The sequence below is a fragment of the Argopecten irradians genome, chromosome 10, assembly GCF_041381155.1.
Source record: "Argopecten irradians isolate NY chromosome 10, Ai_NY, whole genome shotgun sequence".
Lineage (NCBI taxonomy): Eukaryota > Metazoa > Mollusca > Bivalvia > Pectinida > Pectinidae > Argopecten > Argopecten irradians.
Window position 1 is genome coordinate 41,936,693 of NC_091143.1, and position 24,771 is coordinate 41,961,463.

Below are 24,771 nucleotides of genomic sequence, written 5' to 3' on the forward strand. Positions count from 1 at the left end.
GACTTTTTGTTGTTTGATGTGTTGCTGGAGAAACAGCGCATGGCTGGCGGTTTTTTGGGTCACAGGTGTTCGTGGATAACGGATATGTAGCGATATTTACCTTATTGCATTACAAATCAGTTTTAATGCATTATTATTTTTAAAGAACAGTGACAATTTAATATTTCAAGATGACAGAAATAGAAACGCGACCAGAGGAAGTTGGACAAATCCTTTTGAAGGTAAGGGCATGCCTGGTGTAAACAACGTTTGATTTTTGTAACATCCAGTGTACGTTCATGCATTCAAAATTGTTTTATGTATGAAACTATGCATTGCCTACCGATTTCAGCGATTAGCAGAATGTCATGTGTTAAATTTTATTCGAATCATATAGAGATGAACTAATACACAGGTAATTAAATAAAGGATGCATCACTTTAAAATATCCAGATAATTTAAAAGCACAGGTGCTTGAAGTTCTGACTGTAAATACCATAATATTCATGTAAGAAGTCAAGAATGTTTCTAATGTGCTTATTTTTGTATTTTGAAAAAAAAGCCAATAAAAAAAACTATTTCAGAACAGTCAGAACTTCGACAAGCACCTGTGTGCATGATAATCTAGAGAATAGGAGAGGATAAACCAGTAGACTGTTATCAAAACCCTAATCCCTATTGAGATTCCTCCTCTAGACTCTTTTATATTCGGACGTCTGATAGATGTCTCTCGTCGGAATCCCTACTCGAGCCTTCTAAACTTTATTCTGGAAAATCAAGTCAGGTTGACCTACCTCTTGTAAGGGTCTATTACAGAAATAATCCAACTGCAGTGGTTCCCATACTAGCACACATCGCTAGTGGAGATATTTTTCTCTCCATACGCACATATATATTATTTAGTGACACATATTAAAAACAAAGAACTATCCCATATTGTAAACAATGTTATGTTCCATCGCTACTTTGAGCAGCCATTTTGAAAGTCCCTCTCTGTCATGTGACCGCTATATATAGTCTGTTTCAATAAAATTCATTACCTGTATAACCTTATTCCATTCAGTGTAATAAGGCATTATCTGGAACGCACTATAGTGGTCAGGTGACAGCGAGGGACTTTCAAAATGGCTGCTCAAAGTAGCGATAGAACAAGACATCGTTTGCAAAATGAGATGGTTCTTTGTTTTCAATACATGTCACTTCATAATATGATGTGCGTTTTGAGAGAAAAATATCTCCACTATCGATGTGTGCCAGTATGGGAACCACTGCAGTTGGATTATTTCTGTAATAGACCCTTACAAGAGGTAGGTCAACCTGACTTGATTTTCCAGAATAAAGTTTAGAAGGCTCGAGTAGGGATTCCGACGAGAGACATCTTCAAACGTCCGAATATAAAAGAGTCTAGAGGAGGAATCTCAATAGGGATTATCAAAACCCCAAACTTAGGCCGCAAAACAAAATTCCATGGTCTAGTGTGCAAGCCAATGATTTTAAAAAACTGATAGATATTCGAGCACCAGGTAAGGAGAAAATGTTGTAGTGGCCAACCAAGATTCAAACACTGGACCCTGTACTTAACAAGAGGTTTAAGCTCCACCAAAAGAGCTACACATGTATGTAACAGGTGGCATGATTTACAATAAATTTAATCACTGCCTCTGCAAGGGACTTCTAGATTACTAGTCTGACTAGCTCAATCGATCAACTCCACGAGCTACAGAGAAGTTCACTCTAACCGAGCTTATATTGCAGCTAGTATTCTAGTATTCACCAGGGTTACATATACTCCCCTTCCAGGAAAGAACTTGTCTTCAAATTCCAATGGGTTAACAGCGATACCTGTGGGACATGACTGGTTATTTTTTCCTTGAGTCCCTACATGGGTGCCAATGTAACAGGGTGCAGGATTTACAATAAATTTAATCACTACCTCTGCTAGAGATCAAATTCAGGACCTGTGTATTACAGTTACTAGTCTGATACTAAACCAATCGAGCTAAAGAGAAGTTCTCTCTAGCCTAGGGGTATATTGCGGCTAGTATTGACCAGGGTTACATGTACAATGTTAATTAGCTGGTCACTACTGATCTGACCTCAATTCAATCTCTTCCGTATATTGAAGGAAGCATACATGTATGTTAATATTGACTGAAACTATATTTTACACTCCTTGAAAGTTTGATATAAACTGCACACTACTTCTTTTCTTTTCTTGGAACTTCATGAATCCCAACCAAGCTTCTAACTGCGTTGACCTTTGGGATTTAGCTATGTGATACACATTGATTCCATTCAAATGTCTCCACCAGGAATCAATTCAAACCCATGTCTTAAGCTTGATAACCAGCAGCTTTACCAACTATATAGACATAAAAAATACATGCTCTATCAGCTGAATGACAAACAACATAACCAAAAATAAACAAGTCTAACTTTTCTACAAGGAATCAAATCAAGTTTTTAAGCTGAAAGATTTTTTTCCTTTCTCTTCAGCCAGTCAAAAAGGTTTTTTGTTTCAAAAAGGGATTTTTCATAGTACAAAAATAGAATAATACATTAATGTATGATAAGACTGCAGATGAATAATGGTATACTGTAATATCATAACAATAGAATAATGATGTCACAGTACTATGTCATTGTATCATTACATCAGATTTGTAACTTTTCCAGTAGAAGTATAATTCATGTATACTATGACACTGCAATACCGTATGAATAATTATTATTTGACTGTCAATATGGCCTCACAATAACGTAAGACATCAATGTCACAATAGTTATCGTCTCATCGTATTACCACAAGCCCTTCACCTCTGGGCCGCAATTGTGGGGCAGTTGATAGGTACCTACCGCTGGCTGGTGGTTTTTCTCCAGGTATTCTGGCTTTCCTTCACCATCAAATCTGGTATGTCCTTACATGACCCTGGCTCTTAATAGGACATTAAAGTAATAAAACCTAAACCTAAAACTTACTATTATTGTATCACGTCAACCTTAATAACTCATCATGCAATGCTTATTTTTACAATTTTGTTTGCAAAATAAGAGAAAGATGGATCTCAACCCTCAGAATCTCAAGCTATCAAATTCACAACTTATAACTGAAGGTCATACATATGTGTTCTATCCATCCAATGACAACATGGAAGTACGGTGGCAGCCATATATACAATTTGTATTTTGAAAAAAAAAAACCTTTGAAATCCCCCACCTCCGACCTATCATGTGCATCATCGCACAAATATATTTTGAGATTGGTTTAGATTCTGCCAAGTGTCTTAAAAAAGGAAGCTAGGTGAACCATTTTGAATTTAAAATCAGCTGCAAGACCTTTGTTTTGTCTGTGACCATAAATCGGACAAATTTTTCAAATCAAAAATCCCCTTCAATGTCACTGATTATAATAAGTATAATATCCATATATTATACAGAGAAATTTAATACAGAACTGACACTGACTGATCACAAAACTGGTGTCGATTTTCAACAAAATAATTTCAGAGACATTTCTGCATGCGACTTGATTCTGTCAGTTTATTTCTGCATGACCATTTTACTGTCAGTTAGTACCCAAACATGACATTTGAAGCGTCAGATGTGTTCAATGCTGACATGACCTTTGTTTTTTCAGAGTTGAGTGAATTCTAAATCCTCTAGTTTGGCAAATGAGCCTGAAGTGGAAGAACTTGACGCGTGAGATTTGACCCGAAAGTTTGACACACAAACATATCTGTAGTGACCATTCAAGTGAAACGCGATGATTCCTTTGTCAGATCATTAGAAGTTGAATACAATTAATTGTTTGTAGCTAAACCTGATGAGATATCCTTAAGATGCATTGCAAACAAGGTGATACTTCACGACTCATCAAACTTTGAGCTGACTGTACAGCAGTTGTGTCTCCATGCATGACCACCATAAATATTTACATCGTGTGTTAGAGGAGTTTCATTCAAACATCATTTGGTGCTTTGAATTTTGCCAAAAGAAGTTCACACCTAATTGTCAGAATCGCCTTTTGTCCGTGTCATATCGTCCCTGCAAGGTCGTATGTCATTCCGACGATGACCATTCATTTACATTTTTGCAAACAGTGCTGAAGCAATTTCACTATGCTTTGTCAAAACCTTTAAAATAATGCCAATCAAAATTGTGAATTATATGGTCCCCACCCCCCAGGGAGCTATGGGAGGGTCTGCAAAAGGTGTAAAATTGACTAAAATTTCAAAAATCTTCTTCTCCACTCACAGATGTAATGGAATTAAATACTCTTCATAGATAGAAAGGTCCTAAGTGTCCTTTACAAAAAATTGTGAATTATATGACCCTGGGGTCTCAGGTTTCCCCCTGGGGAGGGGTTAAGTTTACTATAGGGTTTTATATAGGGAAAACACATTTTGAGTATTATTTGATCATTTTTGTAATAGGAAATGAGTCAAATATTGTCCAGAATTATCCGTATGAGATGGGCCATTGAAATCCTATTAACCAATTTTCATAACTGACCCCCCATTCAGGGCCCTTAGGGGCGGGGTCAAAAGGGGTCAAATAGCTATAACTTCAAAAATCTTATTCTTTGAAATCCTGGAAACTGGTGTAGAATCACATACTCTTCATAGATGGAAAGGTCTTGAGGTCCTTTACAAAAATTGTGACAACTATATGACCCCTGGGGTCTCAGGGTTTCCCCCTGGGGAGGGGGTTAAGTTTACTCTATAGTTTATATAGGGAAAAAACACATTTTTTGAGTATTATTTGATCATTTGTAATAGGAAATGAGTCAAATATTGTCAGAATTACCCGTATGAGATGGCCATTGAATCGAATTAACCAATTTTCAAAATAACTGACCCCAGGGGCCTTAGGGGTGGGTGTTCAAAAGTTGGGTCAAATAGGCTATAACTACATAAATCTTCTTCTGAAATCTGGAAATGGTTTTAGAATTCACAGACTCATAGTCCATTATCCATGGGTCTAGGTCTTAGAACACGAGCAGAATAAATTGTGGCCAACCAAGATTTGGACCAATGACCCTGGGTCAATGTTTTTCCACCATGGAGGGTGTCAAAACTATGAAATAAATTTAATCACACAATTTATGAGCAAAGGACTTCTCAATTTTCATTGCTCAGGACTAATGAGTCCACTAGTTTAGAAGAGAAGTTCACTGAAAACATTGTATGCATATCATATTCTATGGTCCTGGTCAACCCCCTCATTCTTAGGGGCGGGGCCAAAAGGGGCAAATTGGCAAAGTGAAAACTTTTTTTCTTGAATTAAATACTGGAAATTGGTAGAACCAAATACTCTTCTTAATGGGTGACAGGTCTTAAGGGTGTTTTAAAATAAAATTTGAATTATATGTCTGCTACATCGTTTCAGTGAAGTGGGATAAGTTTACTATAGTTTATATAGGGACAAACAACATTTATGAGCATTTTTTGCTCAATTTTCATAGGAAAAAAATGAGTCAAACTTGTTTAGAATTATTAGCCTGAGATAACATTTAACAAAATATTAATCTATATTGGTCCTGGTCAATCCCCCCTCAGGGCACAGGGGCGGGCCAAAAGGGGCAAATAGGCTAAAACTTTAAAAATCTTTCTTTTCTTAAATACTGGAAATGGTAGAATCAAATACTCGTCAATAAAAAGGCAGGTCTTAAGGTGTTTTATGAAAATTGTGAATTATATGACCCTTGGGTCTCAGGTTTCCCCCTGGGGAGGGGGGTAAGTTTACTGTAGATTATAAAGGGAAAAGACATTTTTGAGCATTATTTAGTCATTATAATAGGAATTTAGTCAATTGTAGTCAGAATTATCCCTATGTGATGACCATTGAATCTTATTACCAAATTTTCTATGACTGATCCCAGGGGCCAGTTAGGGGCGGGGGCCAAAACGGGTCAAATAGGCTAATCGAAACTTCAAAAATCAATCTTTTCTGAAATTCTGGAACTGGTAGAATCAAATACTCTGCATAGATTGAAAAGGGTATTAAAGTCCTATTACAGAAAAATTGTGAATTTCAAGGCCCTGGGGGTCCCATGTTTCCAATCTCTGGGAGGGGGTCTCAAGTTTTGATACTTTAGCTTTTTATATGGAAAAACACATAATTATGAACATTATTTGCCTATTTTTTCATAGGAAATTTAGTCAAAACAATGGGGTTAGAATTATTAGTCTGAGATTAGCATTTTTTAACATCATATCCATATTGGTCCTGGCGACCCCCAGGGGCCAGAGGTCTGGTCTGGTGGGGCCAAAAGGGGTCAAAATGAGGATAACATTTCATTTCAAAAATCTTTCTTCTGATTTCACAGATTTGATGGAACCAAATAATCTTCATAGATTAAAAAGTCAAATTTATAAAATCACTGACTGACTTCAAGGGCCTGATGGGCAAATATATAGTGTTTATATGCATGTCTTTGTTTCATTCTGTATCTGAACACAGGTGACCGTTAAGGCCCATGGGCCTCTTGTTACAATTTTGTTTGCAAAATAAGAGAAAGATGGATCTCAACCCTCAGAATCTCAAGCTATCAAATTCACAACTTATAACTGAAGGTCATACATATGTGTTCTATCCATCCAATGACAACATGGAAGTACGGTGGCAGCCATATATACAATTTGTATTTTGAAAAAAAAAAAACCTTTGAAATCCCCCACCTCGACCTATCATGTGCATCATCGCACAAATATATTTTGAGATTGGTTTAGATTCTGCCAAGTGTCTTAAAAGGAAAGACTGTTTTTCCTTTCTTCCTATATAACTATCTTGAGTGACAGAAATCTTTCTACTTATCTTAGATTTCAGACTATTGATCTGGTGCAGTATTGATTTAATATTATGTAACCCAAAGTCTTTAAAATCTCAAGATGCATTCAAGGCTGCATATTTCAAAGTCAATTGATGCAGCAAATTAATCTATCAAATTAGGAATATTATTTCAGTTTCCATTTAAAACCATAATTGTTCAGCAGTTTGACTAGCAAATTTGAGTCTGTATTAGACCTAACTGCTAAATCAGCAAAATTTGGTATGTATATGCAGGCCTTCATGAGCATAATGAAGTGGAAGTTGAGAATACTAATAATGAGTAGACTTGAGTCTGTATGACCTTTCAAAGCTAAGTTTATGGTTGACTTAATTAACACTATAATTATTCTTATGTTAAAAATTGTCTACTCTTTTTTGAAATGAAGATGAACTACATGACCTTCGTTTGTCTGAGTTCACCCTGCATGACCTTTGTTTGTCTGAGAATAGGTGTTTAGCATGGTGGTAATTAGTCAAAGACCCAATATAGATTAATAAGTATATATATATATATAGAGAAAGGTAAGGAACTCATCCGTGATGCAAAACTGGGTAATTTCTGACACCTATGGTCTCATGGTCTGAGTTAACCCTGCATGACCTTTGTTTGTCAGAGTTGACCCAAACATGACTTTTGTTTGTCAGATTTTACCCTGCATGACCTTTGTTTTTCTGAGTTAACCCTGCATGACCTTTGTTTGTCAGAGTTGACTCAAACATGACCTTTGCTTGTCAGAGTTGACCCTGCATGACCTATGCTTGTCAGAGTTGACACTGCATGACCTTTGATTGTCAGAGTTGACCCTGCATGACCTATGCTTGTCAGAGTTGACCCTGCATGACCTATGCTTGTCAGAGTTGATACTGCATGACCTTTGTTTGTCAGAGTTAACCCTGCATGACCTATGCTTGTCAGAGTTGACCCAAACATGACCTTTGCTTGTCAGAGTTGACCCTGCATGACCTATGTTTGTCAGAGTTGACCCTGCATGACCTTTGCATAGCAGATATGGACCTATATAACATTTGCAGTCTTTATATGGCCTTTTTGGAGCTATGAATAAAGATTTATGAAGATTCCTCTTATACAGTGTCGACCAGGTAGTTGAAAAAATTACTACTCATAGTGGTCTCTTCAAGGCCATATAAAACAACATTGTATTGTATTCATAATAATCTGACAGTTTGATCTAAGATTGAATATGAATACCGAAGCATGATACTAAAACAACCTATGATTCAGCCACTAATTGATATCAAATTTCATTACTGGTCATTGTTTTTGTGCCATATATTTCACAAACAATTTTAATTCTATATGGCCTTAATCATTTAAATCATTTTGATGTCGTTTCTACCAACACCCAAACATTACGTACCATTTACACTTAGCGGTGATGCACTATAAACATTTCATTGTTTTTATGAAGTACTTATATTGATCAGATTTAGAAGGAATGGGACTTGGGAACACTGCAGACATTTAAATTCTAATCTTAAGGTAGGAGTCTTCAATCTGATTAGTCTTAATGAGGTGTGGAAGTTTTAAATGTTGTCGGAGATAGAGATTGATAGAGATTGATCAAATAGTATATCCGGAGGCATAAACAGGTCACGGTCTTAGTGTTCTCACGGTTTATGGAAGGGGTGAGATGTCTGCCATTTGTCCTCAACAGTTTTGCAATGGTGGTCATAACAAGTAGTGAAGGTGTTTTCCATTCTTCCACAAGCCTGCCACCTTTTGACAGTGGTAGCCATTGCAGGTAGTGAAAGTGTCTCATTCTTCCACAAGCCTGCCACCTTTTGGCCTCAGTGCATGATTGCAGTTAAGTATATGTATTTGACATTATTGTACTTGCTCTACCTGCGAGTCTTGTTAGTTCAGATCTCACTTTGAGGACTTACCCAGTACAGATGTTTGACGTAGGTTTGTGGTTTTTCACATTGTACTCCTGTTTGCTTCCATCACCAAACTGTGAGTTATCTGCAGTTATTATGGCATAAACAACAAAGCTGAAGAATGAATAGCTCTCCCAGGCACAGGATATATATCTAAATCGTGACTTACTAGGGGAGGAAGTGAAATGTGATAATTTAATGAAAAATGTGATGTGAAATCACTAAAACAAATTGTGCCACAGTGGAATCAGTATTAAGAAGGAACAGTATGAATGCTTGGATACCTGAAGGCTAAAAAATTTTCTGGGATAAATTGTGTTGACTACAATGGCTGAAAAGAGAGCACTGTTTGAACGTCGGAGCAGTGTGAGTTTACCGACACTGCTGCCATATAACACACTACAGACACACAATATGAAAAAGAAAAATTCTGTGTGTAAGGATCTGGACTATTCTCAAGTCGTAAAAGAGGTAAGGTCCTAATGATACACTTCAAGGGAGATTCTTCTTGAATTATATTTCAATATATATAAACAATCAATTATCAGGTTTTTTCATGGATTTGAAATGAATTTCAAGTATCATGCCGAAGTGTGCCATTCTTTGTTGAGTCCACAACTTTTCAAGAATTAAGATTCATTATCAATTTTCCAAAAAATTTTCTGATCATGTGTTATTTTCACAGACAAAAAATTAGAACAGTACAAAAATTATTGAACGTCGATTTTGGAATTTTCAGGGAAAATTAGAACATTGCCAGACTTAGTGAATGTCTAGTTTGGAAAATTTTATTAAAGCTCTGATAAGTCATTCTCATCAAAGAACCACAGTAGTTACACATGGTATGATGTGTTTTTTCGAAATTTTACAGTTATCTTCTTTATACACTTGATTTAATTAGGTTTTACATTTACTTTACATCAGGCCAAATTTAAAATTCAGGATATTTTATAAACCTAATGTTAAAAAATCTCCATACCTATTACACAATTTGCAACATATGTATGTAGCACTAACACAACAATGCTCAGTAATTAAAACATGTCCGTTCTATCAGATTTATAATCTTACCGTATTTAAACTGTAGTGTAGATTTATGCCAGATATTGTATGATTGAAAACAGATTTGGAGGAGATTGTCTGTATAATCTATCAATGCTCCGTTTAAACCTGCGACAGCTCTAGTAATTTATATGTATTGTTGAGATAGTCACTCATACAATACCTGTATTCATAAAAAGGTATTAAATATATTATACAACATACCAAGCAATTTACACAGCCTTCATATGAATTCCTAGTGATTTATTTTTGCATATTTTTGAAAATGTTGATGTGAAATAACTGAAATTCAAAAGAGGTTGTTTGAGTGAAACTCATGTGTTAGGAAATCCCCCCTCATCCGAGATCTCTGATATGATAGATGAGGACATCTGAGATCTCTGATACGATATACGAGGACATCTGAGATCTCTGATACGATATATGAGGACATCCAAGATCTCTGATACAATATATGAGGACATCTGAGATCTCTGATACGATAGACGAGGACATCCAAGATCTCTGATACGATATATGAGGACATCTTAGATCTCTGATACAATTGATGAGGACATCTGAGATCTCTGATATGATAGATGAGGACATCTGAGATATCTGATACTATAGATGAGGACATCCAAGATCTCTGATACGATAGATGAGGACATCTGAGATCTCTGATACAATTGATGAGGACATCTGAGATCTCTGATACAATTGATGAGGACATCCGAGATCTCTGATACGATAGATGAGGACATCCGAGATCTCTGATACTATAGATGAGGACATCCAAAGATCTCTGATACGATATATGAGGACATCCAAGATATCTGATACGATAGATGAGGACATCTGAGATCTCTGATACGATATACGAGGACATCGGAGATCTCTGATACGATATATGAGGACATCCGAGATCTCTGATACGATATATGAGGACATCCGAGATCTCTGATACGATAGATGAGGACATCCAAGATCTCTGATACGATAGATGAGGACATCCGAGATCTCTGATACAATTGATGAGGACATCTGAGATCTCTGATATGATAGATGAGGACATCTGAGATATCTGATACTATAGATGAGGACATCCAAGATCTCTGATACGATAGATGAGGACATCTGAGATCTCTGATACAATTGATGAGGACATCTGAGATCTCTGATACAATTGATGAGGACATCCGAGATCTCTGATACGATAGATGAGGACATCCGAGATCTCTGATACTATAGATGAGGACATCCAAAGATCTCTGATACGATATATGAGGACATCCAAGATATCTGATACGATATGAGATCTGAGATGAGGACATCGAGAGATCTCTGATACGATAGATGAGGACATTCAAGATCTCTGATACGATAGATGAGGACATCCAAGATCTCTGATACGAAGATGAGGACATCCAAGATTTCTCTGATACGATAGATGAGGACATCCAAGATCTCTGATACGATAATGAGGACATCCAAGATCTCTGATACGATAGATGAGGACATCCGAGATCTCTGATACGATAGATGAGGACATCTGAGATCTCTGATGATATGATAAATGAGGACATCTGAGATCTCTGATACGATAGATGAGGACATCAAGATCTCTGATACGATAGATGAGGACATCCAAGATCTCTGATACGATAGATGAGGACATCTGAGATCTCTGATACGATAGATGAGGACATCCAAGATCTCTGATACGATATATGAGGACATCCAAGATCTCTGATACGATAGATGAGGACATCCAAGATCTCTGATACGATAGATGAGGACATCCAAGATCTCTGATACGATAGATGAGGACATCCAGATATCTGATACGATAGATGAGGACATCTGAGATCTCTGATACGATATACGAGGACATTCAAGATCTCTGATACGATAGATGAGGACATCCAAGATCTCTGATACGATAGATGAGGACATCCGAGATTTCTGATACGATATACGAGGACATCTAAGATCTCTGATACGATATACGAGGATATCCGAGATCTCTGATACAATTGATGAGGACATCCGAGATCTCTGATACGATATATGAGGACATCCGAGATCTCTGATACGATATATGAGGACATCCGAGATATCTCTGATACGATATATGAGGACATCCGAGATCTCTGATACGATATATGAGGACATCCGAGATCTCTGATACATATACATTATACGATATGAGGACATCCGAGATCTCTGATACGATATATGAGGACATCCGAGATCTCTGATACGATTGATGAGGACATCCGAGATCTCTGATACGATATATGAGGACATCCGAGATCTCTGATACGATATATGAGGACATCCGAGATCTCTGATACGATAGATGAGGACATCCGAGATCTCTGATACGATATATGAGGACATCCGAGATCTCTGATACAATTGATGAGGACATCCGAGATCTCTGATACGATTGATGAGGACATCCGAGATCTCTGATACGATATATGAGGACATCCGAGATCTCTGATACGATAGATGAGGACATCCGAGATCTCTGATACGATATGAGGACATCTGAGATCTCTGATACGATATATGAGGACATCCGAGATCTCTGATACGATATATGAGGACATCCGAGATCTCTGATACGATATATGAGGACATCCGAGATCTCTGATACGATATATGAGGACATCCGAGATCTCTGATACGATATATGAGGACATCCGAGATCTCTGATACGATATATGAGGACATCTGAGATCTCTGATACGATATATGAGGACATCTGAGATCTCTGATACGATAGATGAGGACATCCTGAGATCTCTGATACGATATATGAGGACATCCGAGATCTCTGATACGATATATGAGGACATCCGAGATCTCTGATACGATATATGAGGACATCGAGATCTCTGATACGATATATGAGGACATCGAGATCTCTGATACGAATCTGATATATGAGGACATCTGAGATCTCTGATACGATAGATGAGGACATCCGAGATCTCTGATACGATATATGAGGACATCCGAGAGATCTCTGATACAATTGATGGGACATCTGAGATCTGATCCGAGATGAGGATCTGAGATCTGATACGATATATGAGGACATCTGAGATCTCTGATACGATATATGAGGACACTGAGATCTAGATGAGGACATCTGATCTCTGATACGATATATGAGGACATCCAAGATCTCTGATACGATATATGAGGACATCTGAGATCTCTGATACGATAGATGAGGACATCCTGTAGAGATCTCTGATCTCTGATACGATATATGAGGACATCTGAGATCTCTGATACGATATATGAGGACATCTGAGATCTCTGATACGATAGATGAGGACATCCAGATTCTGATACGATATGAGGACATCTGAGATCACTGATACGATATATGAGGACATCTGAGATCTCTGATATGATAGATGAGGACATCTGAGATCTCTGATACGATAATGAGGACATCGAGATCTCTGATACGATATATGAGGACATCGAGATCTCTGATATGATAGATGAGGACATCCGAGATCTCTGATACGATAGATGAGGACATCTGAGATCTCTGATACGATATATGAGGACATCCGAGATCTCTGATACGATAGATGAGGACATCTGAGATCTCTGATACGATATATGAGGACATCTGAGATCTCTGATACGATAGATGAGGACATCTGAGATCTCTGATACGATATAAGAGGACATCTGAGATCTCTGATATGATATATGAGGACATCTGAGATCTCTGATACGATATATGAGGACATCCGAGATCTCTGATACGATATATGAGGACATCTGAGATCTCTGATACGATATATGAGGACATCCGAGATCTCTGATACAATAGATGAGGACATCCGAGATCTCTGATACGATAGATGAGGACATCCGAGATCTCTGATACGATATATGAGGACATCGAGATCTCTGATACGATATATACATCCGAGATCTCTGATACATATGATGAGGACATCGAGATCTCTGATGACAGGACACTGAGACATGAGGACATCCGAGATCTCTGGATACGTGATATATGAGGACATCCGAGATCTCTGATACGATATATGAGGACATCCGAGATCTCTGATACGAATATGATGAGGACATCCGAGATCTCTGATACAATATGATGAGGACATCCGAGATCTCTGATACAATGATGATGAGGACATCCGAGATCTCTGATACAATTGATGAGGACATCTGAGATCTCTGATACGATATATGAGGACATCCGAGATCTCTGATACGATATACGAGGACATCCGAGATCTCTGATACGATATATGAGGACATCGGAGATCTCTGATACGACATATGAGGACATCCGAGATCTCTGATATGATATATGAGGACATCCGAGATCTCTGATACGATAGATGAGGACATCGGAGATCTCTGATACGATATATGAGGACATCCGAGATCTCTGATACGATATACGAGGATATCCGAGATCTCTTATACGATATACGAGGACATCTGAGATCTCTGATACGATAGATGAGGATATCCGAGATCTCTGATACAATTGATGAGGACATCTGAGATCTCTGATACGATATACGAGGACATCCGAGATCTCTGATACGATATATGAGGACATCAGAGATCTCTGATACGATAGATGAGGACATCCGAGATCTCTGATACGACATATGAGGACATCTGAGATCTCTGATACGATAGATGAGGACATCTGAGATCTCTGATAGGATATATGAGGACATCCGAGATCTCTGATACGATATATGAGGACATCCGAGATCTCTGATACGACATATGAGGACATCCGAGATCTCTGATACGATATATGAGGACATCTGAGATCTCTGATACAATATATGAGGACATCCAAGATCTCTGATACGATATATGAGGACATCTGAGATCTCTGATACGATAGATGAGGACATCCGAGATCTCTGATATGATATACGAGGACATTGAGATCTCTGATACGATATACGAGGACATCTGAGATCTCTGATACGATAGATGAGGACATCTGAGATCACTGATACAATATATGAGGACATCTGAGATCTCTGATACGATAGATGAGGACATCTTAGATCTCTGATACTATAGATGAGGACATCCAAGATCTCTGATATGATAGATGAGGACATCCAAGATCTCTGATACGATATACGAGGACATCCGAGATCTCTGATATGATATACGAGGACATCCAAGATATCTGATACGATAGATGAGGACATCTGAGATCACTGATACGATATATGAGGACATCTGAGATCTCTGATATGATAGATGAGGACATCTGAGATCTCTGATACGATATATGAGGACATCCAAGATATCTGATACGATAGATGAGGACATCTGAGATCACTGATACGATATATGAGGACATCTGAGATCTCTGATATGATAGATGAGGACATCTGAGATCTCTGATACGATATATGAGGAGATCCGAGATCTCTGATACGACATACGAGGACATCCGAGATCTCTGATACGACATATGAGGACATCCGAGATCTCTGATACGATATATGAGGTCATCTGAGATCTCTGATACTATAGATGAGGACATCCAAGATCTCTGATATGATAGATGAGGACATCCAAGATCTCTGATACGATATATGAGGACATCTGAGATCACTGATACGATATATGAGGACATCTGAGATCACTGATACGATATATGAGGACATCTGAGATCTCTGATACAATAGATGAGGACATCTGAGATCTCTGATACGATATACGAGGACATCCAAGATCTCTGATACGATAGATGAGGACATCTTAAATCTCTGATACAATTGATGAGGACATCCGAGATCTCTGATACAATTGATGAGGACATCTGAGATCTCTGATATGATATATGAGGACATCCGAGATCTCTGATACGATAGAAGAGGACATCCGAGATCTCTGATATGATATATGAGGACATCTGAGATCTCTGATATGATATATGAGGACATCTGAGATCTCTGATATGATATATGAGGACATCCGAGATCTCTGATGAGGACATCTGAGATCTCTGATATGATATATGAGGACATCCGAGATCTCTGATACGATAGATGAGGACATCCGAGATCTCTGATACGATATATTAGGACATCCGAGATCTCTGATACAATATATGAGGACATCTGAGATCTCTGATACTATAGATGAGGACATCCGAGATCTCTGATACGATAGATGAGGACATCTGAGATCTCTGATACGATATATGAGGACATCCGAGATCTCTGATACAATTGATGAGGACATCTGAGATCTCTGATACGATATACGAGGACATCTGAGATCTCTGATACGATATACGAGGACATCCGAGATCTCTGATACGATAGATGAGGACATCCAAGATCTCTGATACGATAGATGAGGACATCCAAGATCTCTGATACGATATATGAGGACATCCAAGATCTCTGATACGATATACGAGGACATCTGAGATCTCTGATACAATATATGAGGACATCTGAGATCTCTGATACGATATATGAGGACATCTGAGATCTCTGATACGATATATGAGGACATCGGAGATCTCTGATACAATATATGAGGACATCTGAGATCTCTGATACGATATACGAGGACATCTGAGATCTCTGATACGATATATGAGGACATCTGAGATCTCTGATACAATATATGAGGACATCTGAGATCTCTGATACGATAGGTGAGGACATCTGAGATCTCTGATACGATATATGAGGACATCTGAGATCTCTGATACGATATATGAGGACATCGGAGATCTCTGATACAATATATGAGGACATCTGAGATCTCTGATACGATAGGTGAGGACATCCGAGATCTCTGATACGATATATGAGGACATCTGAGATCTCTGATACGATAGATGAGGACATCCGAGATCTCTGATACGATATACGAGGACATCCGAGATCTCTGATACGATAGATGAGGACATCTGAGATCTCTGATACAATTGATGAGGACATCCGAGATCTCTGATATGATAGATGAGGACATCTGAGATCTCTGATACTATAGATGAGGACATCCAAGATCTCTGATACGATAGATGAGGACATCTGAGATCTCTGATACGATAGACGAGGACATCCGAGATCTCTGATACGATAGATGAGGACATCCGAGATCTCTGATACGATATATTTGTATTTATGTGGAACATAAAGTAATTTATACAATCTGTTTTTCAATTTGATTAATTTTTAATTTTTACTAATCCGGATTAATTTTTCCGGATTTTTGGTCTTGTCCGTACCTTCTATTAGTCACTGCCGTCTAGACGTTCACGTGATCTCTTTGTTTATATTTAGATGCTTTGTTGAAAAATCAATGGCGGGGTGAAAACTTTTCAACTTGATCTGCGAGTTTTATGATTGAAAATAGCAACATTTCTGGTAATTTATTGTGAAAACCAGATGTTACAACTTCTTTGACCTTTAGGCAAAAAGTCTTGGCTATTTGAAAAGCAAAAGTTTACCAAACGGCCCGGATTGTACACTGTAAGTACCATTTGAACTTTTCGTGCATGTCCCGCCATTATTCAGTACCTGACCTAAGCTCAAAATGGTTGTGAATGCTGTGATCTTAGGACATTCCTTTGTGAAAAGACTGAGTAATTTCACTTTAGTGCATAGGGATGTTCGAGTTAATAGGAATTTCAATCTATGCCCCGAGGAAGTATGCGTGTCCTTCGTAGGGTACAGTGGGGGCAGGATTCACACCATTTACGATAAAGGCACTCCAGTCATTGTTCAGACTCGGCCAGAAATTGTAGTTTTACAGTCAGCATCGACATATGAGGACATCCGAGATCTCTGATACGATATATGAGGACATCTGAGATCTCTGATACGATATATGAGGACATCTGAGATCTCTGATACGATATACGAGGACATCTGAGATCTCTGATACGATAGATGAGGACATCCGAGATCTCTGATACAATACATGAGGACATCTGAGATCTCTGATACAATATATGAGGACATCCGAGATCTCTGATACGATAGGTGAGGACATCCAAGATCTCTGATACGATATACGAGGATATCCGAGATCTCTGATACGATATACGAGGATATCCGAGATCTCTGATACGATATATGAGGACATCCGAGATCTCTGATACAATATACGAGGATATCCATGATCTCTGATACGATAGATGAGGACATCCGAGATCTCTGATATGATATATGAGGATATCCGAGATCTCTGATACGATAGGTGAGGACATCTGAGATCTCTGATACGATATATGAGGACATCGGAGATCTCTGATACGATAGATGAGGACATCGGAGATCTCTGATACGATAGATGAGGACATCCAAGATCTCTGATATGATTAATGAGGACATCTGAGATCTCTGATACGATATATGAGGACATCCGAGATCTCTGATACGATAAATGAGGAAGATTCTCTAAATTGAAAGCCCAAAGGCTGAAGGGTTGAGTACCCACCCTCCCGCCACAGTGGTTTTTAGATTACCAACAAGTATATCTTTGAAGGAACCTGGAATGACGATGTTTCGTGGGTTTGAATTGAATAGTATTTGCACATGTGCAGTAGCAACTGTTGTATTTCTAGAAAATTGTCTTCGCATATTTTTGACTGAGGGTGTCTCTTTGACACCTGTCCTCATATAGCCCTAACTGTAACTATAAAGGTGTCCCCTTCACATCCATTCTTATATGACTTATCTCTTGGTATCTCCTTGTTACCCATCCTAATATATGACCCTGGCTGTTTGTGTCTCCTTGTTACCAATCCTAATATATGACCCTGGCTGTTTGTGTCTCCTTGTTACCCATCCTAATATATGACCCTGACTGTTTATGTCTCCTTGTTACCCATCCTAATATATGACCCTGGCTATTTGTGTCTCCTTGTTACCCATCCCAATATATGACCCTGGCTGTTTGTGTCTCCTTGTTACTCATCCTAATATATGACCCTGGCTGTTTGTGTCTCCTTGTTACCCATCCTAATATATGACCCTGGCTGTTTGTGTCTCCTTGTTACTCATCCTAATATATGACCCTGACTGTTTGTGTCTCCTTGTTACCCATCCTAATATATGACCCTGGCTGTTTGTGTCTCCCTGTTACCCATCCTAATATATGACCCTGGCTGTTTGTGTCTCCCTGTTACCCATCCTAATATATGACCCTGGCTGTTTGTATCTCCTTGTTACCCATCCTAATATATGACCCTGACTGTTTGTGTCTCCTTATTACCCATCCTAATATATGACACTGGCTGTTTGTGTCTCCTTGTTACCCATCCTAATATATGACCCTGGCTGTTTGTGTCTCCTTGTTACCCATCCTAATATATAACCCTGACTGTTTGTGTCTCCTTGTTACCCATCCTAATATATGATCCTGGCTGTTTGTGTCTCCCTGTTACTCATATAATATATGACCCTGACTGTTTGTGTTTCCTTATTACCCATCCTAATATATGACCCTGGCTATTTGTGTCTCCTTGTTACTCATCCTTATATATGACCCTGACTGTTTGTGTCTCCCTGTTACCCATCCTAATATATGACCCTGGCTGTTTGTGTCTCCCTGTTACCCATCCTAATATATGACCCTGACTGTTTGTGTCTCCTTGTTACCCATCCCAATATATGACCCTGACTGTTTGTGTCTCCCTGTTACCCATTCTAATATATGACACTGGCTGTTTAAGTCTCTTTGACACCTGTCCTTATATGACCTTAAATGTTGGTGTCTCTTTGAAAACTTTCTTCATATGACTTTTAAGTATAGGTGTCTCCTTGACACTTATTTTATTTATGACCATAGCTGAATGAACTGGCTTGAAAGCAATGTTACAGGAATGAGTCAACCTGCTAACTGCTTGGCTGCTCAGTAAAAGGAAAATTCCTCATAACTGAAGAAGGTGACTTGTAACACTATAAGAGCTCTGTATGGTGCTTTAAAGGTGCACCATATCTAAGATACCATATATCCTTAACAAATTATCTATACATGATATGCAAGAACTAATTAAAAGCAAAATCCATACAGACAAACCGAGTCGTCTCAACGTGACACCATAATATAATTACTGTCCCGATATTTACAAAAAAGAATTGGCTATACACATGTATACTTAATGTATATTAGGTCCTTGTTTGTTAAACACTAAAAGGATTGGAGAATTAATCTTTGGGACGACTGGATTCGTTTGCTGTGAATGTATTATGGCTAAGGCCATTGTCTGGAGAAATTGAAGTACTCTCCTCGACTTTGTTGTTTATTCAATTCCGAACATTCGTAATCGGTCAAGCCGAACATGTTTTATTATGACTTATGATAGAATAGCCTGGTATACAATATAAAAATAGTCCATCTCAGTATATATATATAAATTCTTTATGCAGGGTCTGTGTTTAATTTTAGCTGTTGTAAAGAAAGTCCATTAAGATCAATGCTCCTTGTACCAGGTACATTTAGGTAATTTATTTTGTGTGAGAGTGGACTATTGGGTAGTGTACCTATGTCTACCTACGATCAAAATATACTGACAAGCTTGTTGAGTCTTATTCCATGGTTTTTTAAATGGCTAGTTGGATCTTGTACTGAAATAACTGTATTGCATTTATGTAGCCTCCACATTAATGTTGGCAATTAATTAAAAAAAAGTCATGAATCATCAATGTTTTTCTTCCCTTGTGCTTATAAAACATACTTTTCCTACATAGGATGAGAAGTATTGGTATTTCAGATTAGAATTTTTTAAGGTTGTTTTTGATATTAAATAACATACATAGCCTTATTCTTTTCAGTAAGCAAGACTGACTTTCGGGGAAAAAAAGGGAAAATTTCAAAGTACCTAACTTAAAAGCAGGTGTTGTAATTTTGACAGTCCATAGACCTTTCTATCTATTGGGCATGAATATTTGAGGCTACAGTGACATGTGGTAAATGTATGAGGCTCAGTGAATGGATGATGTAAATGGTAAATGTATGACATTCAATGGTGAATGTATTATATTTAATGGTAAAATGTATGACATTCAATGGTGAATGTATTATATTTAATGGTAAATGTATGACATTCAATGGTGAATGTATTATATTTAATGGTAAATGTATGACATTCAATGGGAAATGTATGACATTCAATAAGATCCCTCTTTTGGATTGCAATGTCAAGGACAGAGTGGAGCTGTTGTAAGACTGTGCTTTTTTCTCTGGGAGTTTGGCTTTCTCTCACCATCAACTTCTGATTATTCTCTGTAAGAAACAGAATGTTCGTTTGTTGTAAACAAGAAGGAAATTACCTTAATTCAAACAAACAAATGTGATCTTTATGCCTTGACTCATGGGATGAATTTGAGGATAAGACTAAAGTACTTAATCCCAGATTGTATGGTGCGTGTTGGCAGTGTACACGTAATACAGAAGGGTGGATCAATGAAAGAAGAGAAGTTTGGGTAATATTATCATGTAACTGGAAGGATATATACAGAGACTTAAAATATAAATGGAAAAGCTAATAACCTCAGACCTTTTCACCTTACTTTTAAAACTAATACACTCTGAGGCAACAGATTTAAGTTTTCCTGACAAAGTCCTAAATCAGATATACCAGTGTACTGAGGTAAAAGAAAAATGTTGTAAATGACTCAATAAATTAACTCCCAGATTTTACTATGTGAGTTTAGGTTGGGGACTGGAAAAGACTCGAGTGTGTTCAAAAATGTGATGTAATCATTCCTATAAGTGCTCCTTCCCCCTGTGTGGGCTTCAATTTCACTTTCAAACTAGTTACATTGTGTTGATTTCTTACTGATTTGTTTTTCAGGTTGATTTCTGGCTTACTTTGTAGAATGATTTTATGAAAAGCTATCCCAAATTTGTTTCTATTACCATTAAATGCCTCTTTATTTGCTTCAACTTTTTAAGTGCCCTGGGTGCTTAATGAGTCAAATACGGTATTTTCTACTTGTCTTAAGGTATTTGAACTTAAGGTGAAAAAGGAAGACAGAATCATATTGCATGGATGCTGATTGGGTCAGTTATGGTGCAACTGTATACATATACAATCGGTATGTGGAATATTTCAACCAGTTTATTTTGACAGTTTGACACATATTTTAGTGGCCCCTTGTGACAATATCTTATGCGACTATTTATGATTGTCTGAAGCTATCAACATGAAATAGATATCATGTAGATATATACATTTTCATCCTGTGACAGAATAATGGATTTTGATTGGCTACACACATGGGTACTATTTGCAATAGTGCCCGGGCAAGCGGGCACTATCGAAGTGGTGCGAAATTGAACGTGAATGTATTGTGACGTCACCATTACATGACGTCATTATAACGTTGCGCTTCGACCAAGACATAAAGATGGCGGACAGGCTGTTGTCTGCGGTGATAAAAACAAAAAATTTTGCTTTTCTACATAAGACAGTTCACTCATTGATCTACTTTTAATCTTCATGAAACTGAATCCCATTTTATAGAAACAGGTTTCTGCGATAATTCATATGTTGTACTTTTAATGTAACATTGTGGCGTGGAAATGAAGAAAGCGTTGCGAAGTGTCGCTTGACGTGCCTCTGATTCGATGACATTAGAACGGGTCTCATGTGAGGGTGATGTACTAAACTCATTATGGCCTGGTTGAGAGGGCACTATTGCCTCATAGTGTTGTCAAGGATTTGGCTCGGGCACTATTCCATCCCTCGACAATACTATGAGGCATTAGTGCCCTCTCAACAAGGCCTAATAGATAAATAGTGTTATCCCTGTATGTCCCATTGTGTCCCTGCCTGTCCTGTCCCATTGTGTCCCAGCCTGTCCTGTCCCATTCAGATTTCACATGCAGACGGAGGCATTTATGTCTTACAAGTTTTCTCAATACATTTGTTTGTATCTTTTAACATGATAACAATCATCATTTAAACATGAAATATCAGAATATTTGATGTCAATTTCTAATTATTGATTAATTTTGTACTTTTAAAATGTGGAATAGTAAAATGGTTTTACTGAGTACTTTAGTACTCACTGGTTTGGGCCAATTCCAGAATGTGTGTGTATATATATGTAGACTATCAGCATGAATTCAACAATTTTCTACAAATAGCCTACCCCTGGTTACAAATTGATTTGCTCTTAAAATCCTGAAGTACCCAGGTCAGAAAAATCAATGACAACATCCGACATAGTCCAAAGTATTGTATGTAAATGGAATACACATGTAGCCACAAAGCTACATACATTAATATGGTATGACTGATGTTTGAAATCAACCAGATAAAATTCATGGCAGTATGTCCCCCAAAAAAGACAATACAGTAAACCTCTGGTTAATTCGAACCGCCGGATAGTTCGAATACACAATTTTTTCCAGAACGGTAATTTTTTAGCTAGTGATAGTTCAAACACTGACTTTTTATAATCAATCCTATTTCAGATAGTTCGAACACGTCAATATGAACGTAAAAGTAAGATTTTTGTCGGCGTACTTAAAGGGACAATTCAGTCTAAGAGAACATCATAAAATTTGTACATATATCGAAAAAAAACAGTTCTAATGAAAATTAGATCAGTCGGTTTTACTGTGATATACCTGAAAAGCCCACGGTGGCGACATGTGTGTGAAATGTTCAAAATCGCTCGCTGTCCGCCATTACACACTGTTGTCAAACTTCTTGTATGCCGAACCCTGTCCCTTGTTCGTAGAGTAATGCAACTTTTGTCTAGAACTGCTCAAATTGCTCTGACAGTAGCGTGTTTACCTTATTAGGTGAATTGTCTTGCCTAAAAATCATTTTATCACCTTCTCAATGGTTAATATGTAGTTCATTTGTTTAACGTGCGTGACTTTAGCTTGGGTATGCGTACAGCATCCATATTGTACCTGCTTAATCGTATTGATCAACGATTTGATATTTCAACGATATTAATTAAAATACTTAACAATGTCGTGGAATTTGTCAATGTTTTACGTTATATGTTTCATAAGAAATGTAGAACAATACATTTATGCTATATTTTGCTTCTTGGTTATGTAAAAGAATTAGCCTGAGTGAATTGTCTCTTTAATTAGTTAGAATCCAAATTCAGATCTAATATTACTTGAAAACAAAATGGCAATTGAAACTCCTGCAACAAAGCATTCCAAGTTATGCTATGAGTGTGATGGACGATTGAAATATTAACTGATACCTTAACTGATTATTCCATTAATTTCCAGACAATACATCAATATGTGTACACTGAATACCATTATCGCTTTATAAAATCCCAGGTGCCTTCATAATGCCTTCAAAGGGCAAAATGACAAAGTTCGGGACAAAAATCATGAAATTTGATAAATTATATGCACAATGTTCATATTCTGTGACATGAATACATGTATGCTTTCTCTCATCTATTAATATCTTTTGATCAATATTTTAAGAAAGGAAATTGCTATTCAAATAGTGAATAAAGTATGTAGTTATGTCACAAAGGGCAGGGGAGTTTATGGTATCAAATTGTGTTTACAGGGAAGTGAAGAGGTGCGAACATGGAAAGGGGAGATAATTACAGCCATGTTTCCAAAGACCTTAAAATAGTTATCGATATACTGCACCGCACATGTTACATGTACATGGATTCTGAGTGTTTCATCTTCATCTAAATATCCTATTAAAAACAACAATCACCTGTTCCTTATTGTATTTTTCCTTTAAATTTTCATTGGACATGAAAACTAATTAGAACTTTTATCGCTATTCAGGTACAGGATGACATCCGTCAGCTTCGAGAGAAAATCAACCATGGAGATGGTGGCAGTATCAATATTAAGGACCTGGAAAATGCCCTGGCCAAAACTGAGGAGGGCTTACAGGTATGTACACAGTATTTATAATTTAACAGGAGGGCCTTGTGGTATGGATAATCTTATCCAATAGTCTGACTAGCAACTCAAATGAAACACAGTCAC

General features: G+C 37.6%; 1 protein-coding gene across 9 annotated transcripts in view; it reads left to right on the forward strand.

Moving 5' to 3' along the window:
* Positions 1-15: 15 nt before the first annotated feature.
* The window catches only part of LOC138333940 (IQ domain-containing protein H-like), a 55,598-nt gene continuing 30,842 nt past the window's right edge, over positions 16-24,771 (forward strand). For 2 of the 9 annotated variants that reach the window (XM_069282627.1, XM_069282624.1), the window contains exons 1-2: positions 8,457-9,180; positions 24,565-24,675. In XM_069282627.1, coding sequence (XP_069138728.1) covers positions 9,037-9,180; positions 24,565-24,675 — 255 coding nt within the window. In that variant the 5' untranslated portion in view covers positions 8,457-9,036. Of the gene's footprint in view, positions 222-8,455; positions 9,181-24,564; positions 24,676-24,771 lie in introns of those variants that run through there. The other 7 variants (XM_069282629.1, XM_069282625.1, XM_069282628.1 and 4 more) reach the window with 6 other exon arrangements.